Below are 13,188 nucleotides of genomic sequence, written 5' to 3' on the forward strand. Positions count from 1 at the left end.
GAGGGGGAGAAGCCCCAGGTGGCTGGGCCAAAGGCTCTCTCTCCTTCCTTCAGCACCTCTGAGCTAAGGACTACTTAAAACTCCAGCACCTTCCCTCTTCTCAACCAACCCTGAGGGTCTCTGCTGGTACCCATGTTTCTCCTGAGTGTGGTCTCATCCCACCCTATACCTCTTCACGTGAGTAGCTAGGGCCTGGCCGGGTCGGGTCACACAGACCCTCAGTCCCACCCACACTCCTCCAGAGCCCCCCTTACTCTGCATCCTAGTCCCCATGGAGGGCGCATTTTGGGGAATGGGATTCCCAGTGGGCTGAGTGCCTTGTCGGACACACTGATGGGGTGACCACGGGTTTAATTGGTTTCGGCAAAGACGCTGGGCTACGCGGGGCTTCCCTGCACTTGGCCCTGTGCCTGCCCCTCTGTCCGCTCCTGGTTCCAGTCCTTCAGTCCCTCAGGAAGGGACGTGTCCTCCTCCAGGCTGCCGGTGCCATCTACAAACTCTTCGTAGGTGGTCTTCTCGGCAAAGGGCCGGGGGCCCAGCAGCTCCACCATGTCAGCCTTCTCCAGGACCTCCTTCTCCAGAAGCCGCTGCCCCACCTGGAATCACATGTGTCAGCCCACAGCCAAGCAGTCCCACAGGCAGGCGTGAGGGCTGACCTGACCCGACCATGGCCTGGCGTCCGCCCACTAACCTTCTCCACTTGCTCACGGCAGCGAGTCAGCAGCTCCAGGGTCCGAGCATGGGCAGTACTGATGAGGTGGCGTACTTCCTCATCAATGAGCTGGGCTGTGGCCTCGCTGTATGGCTTCTCCACCAGAGCCTCACCCTGGCGTGGGAGGTCAAAGGACACCTGGCCCAGCTTCTCGCTCATCCCAAACTGTACAATCTGGAAACCCGAGAGTCAAGTGAGTCTGTGATACGGACCACATATCTATAATTCCCACCCACCCGAGACACCTATGCCTGAGAAGATGTCCATGTGATGGCCCCACACCTGTAACAATGCCTGACCTAACAATGCTCAGTCACACCTGTGCATAGGCGCTCTGTGTGACCTTCCTCAGGTCATCCTGGGCACCTGTGGTGATCCGTCCGAAGAACAGCTGCTCAGCGACCCTGCCCCCCAGCATCATGCACATGCGGTCGAAAAGCTGCTCCCGTGTGTACAGGTACTGCTCCCGGGGGAGGTACTGGGCGTAGCCAAGCCCCTTTCCCCGGGGGATGATCGACACCTGCAAAGTAACCCCTAGCAACTGTCAATCCTTCCTGGGGACCCTGCTGCAGACCCTGGGGGGTACCCCAAACTTCTCGCTCCCATCGGGCCCTCCCTTCTCACCAACATCACAGGACGGGAAGGCTGGAAAAGAAACCCCTGCTCGGGGATACCCTGACAGATCCACGTAAGGCCAGGAAGGCAAAGGAGTATGGGTGGAAGACAAGGGTATTTGCGAAATCAGGGGATGGAGGGGAAAGGCAGCTGCATACACTCTGGGGAGGGAGCCAACCTTGAGCAGGGGGTCTGCATGCTCCAGAAACCAGCCCACCACGGCATGTCCAGCCTCATGGTAGGCCACAGTGGTCTTCTCACTGGGCTGCAAGACCTGCGTTTTCTTCTCGAGACCTGGAAATAGGTACCAGGGAAGCACCATCACCCGGCAGCACCCATGACAACTGTGGCCAAGTGGGGACAGATTACATGGGCATCCAAGCGTCCGAGCGGGCCTAACAGATCCCCGTAGCCTCTGAGGATGCAGCCCTGAACTGAGGGCGCAGGGATGAGGGAGGCGAAGGGAAACAAGGGGAACGAGGAAGGTGGGGGGTGGGTGAGGAAAGTGCCCCCAAGGTCACTGCACAGAGGAGAGGGCAGTGCTGGAATCCCAGGTTCCCCAGCTCAGAGTTGTCAGGACAGCAGAAGTGGAGCTGCTACTCACAGGCATATCCTGTACTTTTCTGTATATTTTTTTGTTGTTGTTAAGTGCCATCAAGTTGGTTCTGACCCAACCGCCGACATGGCAGTTCAAACCCACCTTGTGGTCCAAGCTTATCCCACAGCATCACACCAAGGCTCCTTTCTACATGTTTACACTTCAATTAAAACCCAGATAGGAGCTCTGGTAGCGTAGTGGTTATGAATCGGGCTGCGAACCTTACGGTCAGCGGTTCGAAACTACCAGCCGCTCCGCGGGAGAAAGATGAGGCTTTCTACTCCCGTAAAGATTTACACCCTCGGAAACCCTGTACAGGGTCGCTATGGGTCGGACCCGACTCGATGGCACTTAACAACAACAACAACAAGTGTTACAGGACATGGGATACCCTGGTCCAGTGCTAGGAGACCCTCACCATGGCCATTCTTGCAGGTGACCAAGGCCACCCCCCAAGGAAGGGCCTGAGTCCCTGCCATCAGCAGTAGCCCTGCCCCCAGGATTCTGCATGTCTCCCCAGGTCCTCCTCCTCTCTAGGACCTCTTCAGGGGAAACCGCCCACCCGTCTTCCCTCGGGCAGTCAGCCTGTAATCCAGCTCTGAACCACTCCACAAACTCTCCAACTCCCCAGGAAGTGTGTCACTGACTTTCTCGCTGCAGCTCTCAGGGAAGAACGCTGCGGCAGATCTGGGCAATGATCCTGTATGTGGGGGGCATGGAGGCTGGGGTGCTTACCTCCGAGGACCCTCTCAATGGCTTGCTCAAAGTGCTTATCCTGCACAGAGGGGCTCAGGTGGCGGGCAGCGATGAGGGCTGCCTCGTTGCAGACGTTGGAAATGTCAGCACCTGACCCGGAAGAGCAAAGTCCTGGTCAGCCCTGGGGCTGACCTCACCTCTGGGGTGGAGCCTGGTCATTTTACCCCAGCAAAGCCCCCAGCAAAGACTGGCCAGACCCTCAGCAGAGCAGGAGACGGGAACCGCCCTCTGTCTCCACTTTAGTCTGAGCTTTCTTCACTGAGGAATAATTACTCAGAGACCACAAACCCCCTTTCTAAAACGCAGTTTGCTGGCATGAGGTGCCCTAGGGATACAGACTGTACTGGAAAGAAAGGTACACCTTGGGTTTTGAAAAGAAGAGAGGAAAGCAAAGAAGAGTAGGGAGTTGAAGTCAAAAACAAAAAAAAAATGCAACACGAGAATTTTCACTCAGTGCTACCTTGTTTTATGCAATGAAGACTTCTAAGTCTAAAGAGCATTAATACAGAATTTTAAAAAGATACGAGCTAGTTTTGGGATGAGAAACGTCACCTGAGGCCTTTTACATTTCCCAACAGAAGCAAAGTTCTAAAGATAAGGGTGACACATGCTCACCAGTCAATTGGCCAGTGCAGGCGCAGAGGAAACACACCCCCCAGCCCACCCCCACCTACAGTCTGTCTGCACTCACCTGTGAATCCCGGGGTGAGTGCAGCCAGCTTCCTTGCCAGAGCATCCTTACTGAGGCTTTCATCCAGTTTCAGTGGACGCAGGTGGATCTTGAAGATGGAGGACCTGCCTTTGATGTCTGGGGGTCCTGCCAAAAAAAAAAAAAAAAAAAGAGGTGCAAGTGCAGAGAGAGGGTTGTGGCAGATCTCAGATGGCAGAGGATGCAACAGTTCACCTGTAGCAGTCAAGATGTGGGGGCAGAAATGACCCAGTGCGCAGGTACATTTAGGTCTCCAACACATGAAAAACACCTTTCTGAAGGCATGGCCTTTGGTCAGAATGAAACCTGCTTCCCTAAGGCCCAGCACTGACTGTAAGAAACACAGAACCACCTGAGCAGCAGGGAGCAGGTGCAAGGACACCAAAGGTCTGGGTGAGGAAACTGCCAACTATCAGGATAGCAACTAAAGCCTCTCTCCACCTTCCAGAATGTTCCATTCATTTCTCAGGGGTCTCCTCAAAGTCCTTTCACCCACAGAGCTCATGAACTGCCATGTTCCAACACAGAGAGGACAATGGCAGGACAAACTAAACTCAGAGACCAGGCATAGTTACCAATATAGATCTGTCTGTCGAAGCGACCCGGCCGCATCAGCGCTGGGTCGAGGATGTCCGGGCGATTGGTGCCAGCAAGCACCACAACATTGGTGGTTGAGTTGAACCCTGGACACAGAGAAGCAGGTAAAGCTTGAGAAGGCCCTGGGCTGGCTACAAAGTCTCTGTAAGGTAGGGCCAGACCTGGTCACCTATTCACTCCTTGGCCTGAGAGCAGCACCCTGCCACCCCACCTGCACACCTGTCCTGCACATCTATACCTGTCTTTCTAGAACCACCCCACCCTCGGTTCACCCCACACGGCTGCTAAGAGGTAAGTGGAGAAATTGAAAGTTAAGGCAGATGAGACAGCTGCCTTGCCACCTGCTGGAGGCGCAAAGTGTCCACCCGACCCCACTCACCCCCCACTGGACTAACACAGCTACCTAGGGACCCCAATGGCACATGCCTGCCAACACTGGTTCCTGTTGTTCCAGCCCAGGAGAGCCCTCCACTGTGAAGTACTGGGTTCATCTTAGCTGCACTGAGATGCCTCCTCTGTCATGTTCCAGAATGTTCAAGAATCATCTGGGACGCTCCTCAGGGAGCTTCCTGACTGGGCCTGGAGCCAAACCACTCACCATCCATCTCCACAAGCATCTGGTTCAGCGTGTTCTCCTGCTCGCTCTGGCCCCCAAAGTGCCCACGGCCACGCTTCCTGCCGATCGCATCAATCTCGTCAATGAACAGGATACAAGGGGCGTTCTTTCTGGCCATGGCAAACATGTCACGCACCTATGAGGACCCACACAAGAGCCCATCGCAGACAGAAAGACAGCGCCCCTTCAGTCCCAGTCCTGATCTCTGGAGTCTGAGTCAGAATCACAACCGTGCCAAGTTAATAGACATTTCTAGAATAAGATGGGCCCCCAGCCCTCCTGCCAACTCTACCTCACAAGCTCATGGTGCACCCTGCTCTCTGTATGAGAGTCCCACACAGTCCCCCTCTGTCCACCTACCCTCGCTGGCCCGACACCAACAAACATCTCCAGGAACTCAGACCCATTCACGGTGATGAAGGGCACACTGGCCTCCCCTGCAGTCGCTTTAGCCAGAAGGGTCTTCCCCGTGCCGGGGGGGCCTGTGAGCATGGCTCCCTGGAACAAGATGCCAGTAGGTCTGTCTCCACGTGTGTTCGATGAGAATTAATTTTCTCGCAGAGCTCACTACTAGGCTTTACTAACATAGTTGAGACTTTTCTTTCATCTTGTCTGCTTTCAAAATTAATGCATACTCCAGGTCAAGAGTTCAGACACCACAGACCAAGAGCTGTGACTACCCTCCGTGGCTCCCATTCACTGGAGAATTCCCAGGGACACGCCCTCGGGGAGACACAGATGGAGCCTCTCCAAACCCTGCTCTCAGCACTGCAAACGCCCTGTCCTGCATCATCCTTGGTACAGTTAAAATCCCTCTCATGGCGCCGGTTACCAAATGCCTGAAACGGAAAGATTTCTAAAAGGGGCAGGGTTTGGACGTCTCCATTTCTAATCCAAGCAACATCATGAGACTTTCTGAGTCTTTGAGAACAAAAATAAAGACAACACTCACACAAGGGGGGAGAGGGGGGAGGGCCACAGGCACCAGACCCCATGCCCCAACACCCCTTCTTCCCTTGCACCCCCTAGCCCACCGTGCAGTCTTCACACCAAAAGCATGTGCACTGGAAGCCCTCAGCTCGGGAGCCTCCCTGCTAGCAAAGAATATCCCAGAAGGCACGAGGGCAAACAGGGGCATGCTGATGGTATCCCTGGGTAAAGGACCCACAAGGAAACACTCCCTGTCACAATGAGCTTACAAAAACGTGCCATCTCACCACCACATGGGTAACTCTGGGGTGTACTGAAATCCTTCTCACCCAGGAGATGCCCTCTCTGCAGCATGACAGACTCACAGCCCCTCTGAGCCCACACATGCCCAGGTAGCAAGGTTCATCATACACACTCTCCATTCAAATACAAGCACCTGTGGGCACAGTCCCTCTCTCATGAGAATTAACGTGGGGACGGTGGGACACAGCTATTACAGTCTTAGACCCTCATCACCTGACACCCTCACCAGCATCCCAGTCGTCAACACTCAGCAGTGCATACACAGAACTGAACTGACACCCCAGGGCTACAGTGAGGGGGGCGAAAGGAGGCTCTGTTGTTTAGCACTAGCTGTCTAGTGCCGCAGCCTGTGGACACCCAGGGAAAAGGCGGCCATACAGGCTTCAAAGGGAGTGTTGGCCTCTAAACAAAAGCGCACATGTACATGCTTCAAGTTAAGGATGCTTGAGGTGGGCACATGTTATTCCTTGATTCCAGACCCTAAATGAACACATGGCAGGATCCAGTACATCGGATGATAGATTTTTCACTGCTTTACTCTGCATGTACCAGGTACATTTTCTATTATAATTAATAATCACATAAAGAAATGGACCCAGCCCCCAACACTCAGTGCTCAGAGACAATGAATCAGTACCTTGGGAATTTTGGCGCCTAAGTCTTGATACTGCTTGGGATTCTTCAAGAAATTCACAAACTCCATAATTTCCAACTTGGCCTCTTCACAGCCGGCTACATCAGCAAAGCGCACATCCACGTTATTCTTCAAGATCCTGGCTGTTGTCTCTCCCACACTGAAGAGACCACCTCCTCGCCCACCACGACCAGCCCCCATTGGGCCCCTCCGCACAGCATACAGGAGGATCCCAACCAGGAGCAGGGTGGGCACCAGGCTTCGCAGGAAAGAGCTGGAAACCCAAGAGAACCAACATTACATCTATTCGGGACAGTGGGCCAAAACTGGCACCTTCAGGCCACTTAAGGACAGGCTGCTCTAGAACTTGATTTTGCTATAAAAAGTTTCTTTTCAGAAGTCCATGCAGACTCTGGCTTCATCCAGCAGGTAGGCCCTCACCTGTCTGCCCGATTTAACCCTGATGGAACCCAGGGTTGCTTGGCAGGTGGCCTCAAGGAGACTGTGGTCACCACGGCCAAGCAATTCCACAACAGAGTGTCATAGTCTCTCCACTCTGTACTGAGCTTCCTATTTACCTGTCTTTTCTTATCAATGGAAACAGAACATTGGCCAACACACAGAGGCTGCCCGGCCGCAAAGACCTCTCATTCCTCCAGCTGCCGGTGTCTAATCCTAATCCCCAACTACTAGGTCCACAGAAACCCAGCCTTCTGACAAAACCTGAGTCGGCAGTAAGTGACCAGAAAGCACTTCAGTGTGGTCCCACCACGACTCCCCAAGTTCATAGGCAGCCCCATCCCACCTCAGACCACCGCAGTGAGAAGTGACCCCACGCCCACTTGGGGCTGCGGCTGTCAGAGCTTGTGCCTCTCACATTTTACGAGGTGGAGTGGGGGTGGGGAGAACACAGGGCCATGGTGTCCCCAAGACCCCAACATGATGGCAGAGTGTGGCACATCAGCCTGACCTCAAGCTCATGGAGTCCCGGGACACCCTAACTCCTCATGAGTCATCTGAGGGACACGCTGCTTGTGGGAATTCTGCCAGGATGAGAGAGGGTCCAGAGTTTGGGGAGCATGACTTGATGGGACAGTGACCGTGTTTGGGGCTGCAGGTGCTCCTTCCCGACAGAATCAGAACGTGAGAAGGGTCACCTGCATTTTTAAGGCGCTCCAGGATGTCAGTCCCAAAGCCAGGCTCCGAAAGGCTGTGAAACTGACACACAGCACGGATGCATTTTCCCGCCCAGTACTACTCAAATGCTCACAGCTAATAGTTTCCCGCTTCAATCTGTTTCTCAAAACACAAGAATTAAGACATGTATCTTTCTCACTGACGATACAGTAAACACTAGTGAACAGATGTACCGCACTTGAAAACAGCACATCCCACAGTGTGTCCCGGAGCCCAGGCGTGACTTACCCATCACTCTCCATGGTGTAGATCACTGCCGCGTGGTTGGCAGGCTCGATCCCCAGCTCCCATTGTGCCGACTCCAGATTTCGCTCAAACGTGTCAACGCTACCAATGTTGAACCACACGTACTTCTGCAGAGAATAGATACCAAAGCAGATCAGGCAGGTAAGAAGGGACTATGGCTCCTAACTCATTCTCCTCCAGCAGAGCCCTGGTCTGGCCTGACCCCCACAGCAGGGATGAGCACATCAACCCCCAAACACTGCTGGGAATTGCCCTGACTTCCTGCTTCCTGGTCTTTTCATCCTGAACAGTGGCTACGACTGTACAAGAGATCGCTTTGTCAGGGATGTAAACAGGAGATGTCAGGGTGAACTAGGGGGAATTTTATTCAACAAACAAGGTAGAAAAGGATACTTTCCATCATAAGAAAGCTCACCTCTGCTGATGTCCCTGGGACCGGAATAACACGTACATACTGTTTGTTCACCACTTCCAGACGGTCCACCTAAAGAGAGAGGTACCATCTACAACAGCTGAGGGGACAAGGAGGAAGTCTGAAGGAAGCTGTGGGGAACAGCCACCCCACAATGAGACGCAGGCACTGACTTCACTTTTGTACTCTTGGAATCTGGGCTTCTTCGTAGTCTGGGCTGTGTTGCCACTTCCACTTTAATGAACACGAACCAACTCAGGGAGAGGAATTAAAATGCGGTGCATCTGAGCACCGAGATTTCACATCAGTGGTAAGAGTCCAAAGGAAATGTGGATAAAATGTCTTATGCTGATATCAGTCCTAAGAACAGCGCTGATAGGAATGCCAATTACCAGCTTTGGGAACCACGGAAATGGAGCAAAAACCAAGTGCGGGTGACATCCTGTCACCTCCACGCTTGTGCTCAGCATCCCATGCTCTAGTGGGTGCAGCGTGAAGACAGACAACTGGGGATTTTGTCGTCATGAAGTGAAACAGGGGTAACCCTAGTTTCCTGTTTAAACTCAAAGCCGATGTAGCTTCTGTGGCCAGTGTGAACACTATCACCACACACATATCATAATGTGGGTTCGCCCAAGACAAGCTCCTGGCACTTAGGGACACTTGGTATGTGTGGTGTGAAATATTTAAAGCGACTGAACAGCTCAACTTCTTTTCTGTGACATGTAGGCACAGGCAATCTGTAGGCTAGCGAGGCAAGAACAGGAGATGGGGCAGCCCTCGTGGCATCTCCCGGCCAGGGAAAAGCCTGGGGGGCCAGTGTCTTCTCCTGCAGCACCCACTAAGCTTGGAGAAGGAAATGGTCAGTGAGCATCTGTGTGTCTGAGGCAGGCTGGCACAGATGGCACAATGAGAGGAATGATTATTCCCTTGTTCATACTTCTATCTACTCTCCACGCTCTGGATCTGTCACCAGGAGAAGACCAGGCCTCGGCCACAGAGCTTGGTGAGAGGACAATGATTCTCCCAGGGCCATCACTGATTGAGGTAGAAGCTAGGGTCTCCTTAGCCAGTGCCTGAAGGACAAACAAAGGGCAGTGCCATGCCACACTCTGCAAGGCCCCTCAGGGGGCACTTCAAGCCATCCAGGCACCTGGTGGCCAGGAGCACCCAAAGAGAGAGAAAAGCTTGTCAGATACGAGACTGAACTCTGAAGACAAGGGCGTGAACAGTCTTAGAAGTCAAAGGTCACACAGATGAACTCAGACCAAGATAATGGGCGTCTTGAGACTCACTGGGGAAGCTCCTAGGAAAGGCAACTGCGTCTTGTCTAACCCAGGGGACTGGGACGCAGCAGCCACGTGGGGCGCACCTCGAGGCGTACTCTTCCCATGTGTACAGACAGTAAAATCCCTCACCAGACCGCGGGCCAGGTAGTACTGTACAAAGTGCTTCCAGCTGATTTCTTTTCCAGGATCTCGAAAATAGAAGTAGAAAATTCCCATGGCAAAGCCGGCCCCCAGAACCACCATGCTGCGGAAGTCCTTGTCATCCCAGGGTAGCTCGCCCTGTGGAGGAAAGAGATCACCTGATACCCCAGGTTGGAAGACTCTGGCACTAAGTGCAATGAAAACAGCCTCGGGTTTTTTCAATGTTTCTCAGAACCCACCCCAGCCATGCACAGCCCCAGCATGCTGAGAGAAAGAGGTCAGTACGCTATGAAACAAGCTTATTGGTAGACACCCCCCTCAACTGCTCTCTACACTGAGGTTTGAACCACTTAAAATTCAGATGCAAATCCCAACACATTTTAGATAAGTAAATTCCTTTCTCCAAGTCTTTAAACTTGCTCATCTTCAAAACAAATCTGACCCTGCAGCAACCAGATCTCTTAAAGAAGGAGCCCACTGTGGGTTACCCCAGGCACAGACAGACCCACCTTCTGCATCCGCCTCCACCAATCAGATCTGTCCTGTCGGCCTCGTCTCTTGCCACCATCTCCCCCAGGCCCAGAGCCCTTTGGTTCACCAGTTTCTACAAGGAAACAACTTGCTTTCAGAAAATAACCACAAAGAGAGCATTCAGGGAACAGTTAGACACTTTCCAACTACGGTTCTAACAACATGTTGTCTTCTGGAAATAAAGATCAACAAGGGGAAGGTGACTTCGTCCTGTCGGAAGCCAGGGAGAAGTTCCTACAGCCGCAGTCACCCGAGACAGTTAGAAATCTCTGGGAAATCACCAATGAGCTGGTGCCCACACCTCAGGAGTGATGCAAGCAGGCCCACTAGGATCTTCTGAAAGAGCACACCCTTACTCTATGCTTCCTGCCCAAGTGCTCTATCCATTGACCGTATCTTTTAGGAAAAAACAATAGCTATTGCTGAGGAGTAGCTTCAGATGCATCACAATTCCTCAAACTTCACCCTGCAGGAGAAGCAATGGACTGCTAACCTCAAGGTCAGTGGTTCAAATCCAGCAGCCACTCTTCGGAAACCCTATATAGGGTCGCTATCAGTCAGAACCAATTCAACGGCACTTATAACAACAGCCTTCAGACTAAGCTTAAGCACAATCTTTAGTGGCTAAAGGTCATCTTTGCCACCAATTTGGGGAAATAAAAAGAAAACCATGAGACTGCTGGCCAGCGGGCATTTCTGGGAAGGTCTCACTTCTCAGAGAGGGCGACAGTACAGTCCCTTTCCTGAGACAAACTCACTCATCTTCACATGCACCATGAACTCTGCCAGGTGGAAGGAAGGTGTGAATTGGAGTCTACGATTCAGGGAATGTCTGTCTGCCCTCACATCTCCATCTCAGGGGCCAGACACATACACAGCCTACAAATCCAGGCACACCCAAGGGGGAAGGAAAAGCCCTCTGGTTCATAAGAAAACTAAACCAGCAATTATTCTTTTGATAAAAACCTCCAAAGTGACAGTAAGGGGGAAATTCGAAACTACAGCCAATTATTGCTAACTTGTAAGTCAGTCAAATGTCACCTGGGAAACTAACCGGAGCTTACAGAAAACCCAGTCCCTTGGGTAAGGGACAGCAGAACAGGAAGGGTTCCGAGGCAGTGGCCACTCTCCATGCCACGGGCCCACCCACCACTTGCTCCTGAGTTACAGACACACCTTCAGGAGCAACCAAAGTGGGGAGAGCACAGACCACCTGCCACCACTGCCCACAGAGATCAAGCCTTAATCCAGGAAACACTACAAGACCATTGGAGTGGATAGCAGTCTGATGAACCAGGCTGGCCTTCTTACCTTGACAGGCAGACGCGGACTTTTCTGAGTCTGTACTTCTTCCATTCCGCTTAAAGTACTTCTCAAATCCTTAGGGACAAAATGATGAGGTTCCAGAACTAAAGACCCGGATCACCACAAGGTCCATTTAGGACAGACGGGTGAGAAGGACACCAGCTCCCCTTGGTCCCAAGCAGCATGTCTCACCTCCCAGCCTGCCCTGGAGATGGACCACACGCTCCATGCTGACTCGCCTCACCACATCACTACTCTACCTCCAAGCATGAGCAAAGCACATGCAGAAACGCAGCAACTGTCACTGACTATGAGGCCCAGAGCAAGGAGCACCGCGGGTAGGGGCACCTGGGGATTGGGGTCTCAGAGGACACCATGCCAGCAGCCTCATGCTACTCGCTGGGGGTAGGGACAGGTACCTTTGGGTGGCTGTGACCATAAGCACTGGGAGAAGGTCGTCAGTCTTGCCCTCAGAGCCAGCTGTGGACAGCGAGTTCCCTGGAGGCCCTGAAATAGGCGGAACATCAATGCCTGCCCAACACAATGCTGCTGCTTTCTCACCTGGAGACAAAGGCTCCTGGGGACAGGGAGCAGGGTGAGGTACGCACCTGCAGCCTTTTTCATCTGCTATACAGGAGCTCTGGTAGCGTAGTGGTTACGAATCGGGTTGCGAACCACAAAGTCAGCAGTTCAAAACTACCAGCTGTTCCACGGGAGAGAGATGAGGCGTTCTGCTCCCGTAAAGATTTACAGTCTTGGAAATCCTGTACAGGGTCGCTGTGAGTCGGAACCGACTCCATGGCACATAACCACCAGCTACTATACAGGGTCGCTATGGGTCGGAACCGACTCGACGGCACTTAACAACAATGTCCCATTAAAAAGATGATCCAAACAAGATCAACAAGAACTAAGTTCCCTGCAGAAGTATAACAGGAATTTTTATAGTTATAGCCTGTGAACAGTAAAACAAATCGATCCATTTTGTACCTGAGACAGTCTGTTTCACTGAAAATATTACAGCCTAAAAGCAAACCCGAACAACTGATTCTAGGAGTAAAATCACAGCAAGTCAAAATCTGAAGGACGTTCTGATTCGCCTTTGATCAGCCAAGGAAGCAAACACCTTCCCAGACCTGTGCTTTCTTCAGTCCACCAGGAGGGATACGTCAGTTCTTACCACAGCTGCCCATCAGCTAAGGACAGGATGGTGGGCAATTTAGATGCTCTACTATTAGAGGTAAAAAACCATTACAACAAATATTACTGCAATAAACGTCATCATGCTGAACAAACGTAAAATGGAGGCACACTACATAATCCATGTACTTGGAGCAACACTGACTAGACTCAACAAAACCCTGACAAAGCCAAAAAAAAAACCATCCCCATCCCCTTACCATGAGAATGGACCCTCAGGTCTTACAGACTAACTACAGCAAATGCTTCCCCAATCTGCACCTCACTACTAAACTACAGTAGTCAAATGTCACTATCAAAGAGCACTGTGGGCTACAAAAGGATGGTAAGGCATGAGAACGACATTAAAATTAGGAGATACTGAAAGGGAAATCACGGCCACAGTGCCACCACCATG

The 13,188-nt window shown here is 52.3% G+C and overlaps 1 protein-coding gene across 1 annotated transcript; it reads right to left on the minus strand.

The window, feature by feature from the left end:
* Positions 1-377: 377 nt before the first annotated feature.
* Positions 378-12,068, minus strand: LOC102818224 (AFG3-like protein 1-like). Its single transcript, XM_006860252.1, has 16 exons — positions 12,011-12,068; positions 11,598-11,666; positions 10,265-10,359; positions 9,744-9,893; positions 8,329-8,397; positions 7,896-8,020; positions 6,474-6,744; positions 4,964-5,101; positions 4,586-4,739; positions 3,966-4,073; positions 3,373-3,498; positions 2,661-2,771; positions 1,506-1,621; positions 1,032-1,232; positions 692-886; positions 378-596 (listed from the first exon to the last, which is right to left on the minus strand). Exons 3-16 carry the CDS (start codon positions 10,271-10,273, stop codon positions 378-380), a joined length of 1,992 nt encoding a protein of 663 aa, XP_006860314.1. The 5' UTR covers positions 10,274-10,359; positions 11,598-11,666; positions 12,011-12,068.
* Between the last annotated feature and the right edge of the window lie 1,120 nt (positions 12,069-13,188).

The sequence above is a fragment of the Chrysochloris asiatica genome, unplaced genomic scaffold (genome assembly GCF_000296735.1).
Source record: "Chrysochloris asiatica unplaced genomic scaffold, ChrAsi1.0 scaffold00037, whole genome shotgun sequence".
Taxonomy (NCBI): Eukaryota; Metazoa; Chordata; class Mammalia; order Afrosoricida; family Chrysochloridae; genus Chrysochloris; species Chrysochloris asiatica.

What these genes read in the sequence shown, in the direction of transcription:
- LOC102818224 (XM_006860252.1), bottom strand. An exon ending in ATGCAGACCCCCTGCTCAAG is followed by an intron (nt 1,233 to 1,505) that starts GTTGGCTCCCTC and finishes GTTACTTTGCAG; the next exon opens with GTGTCGATCATCCCCCGGGG. An exon ending in CACAGAGCGCCTATGCACAG is followed by an intron (nt 887 to 1,031) that starts GTGTGACTGAGC and finishes TCGGGTTTCCAG; the next exon opens with ATTGTACAGTTTGGGATGAG.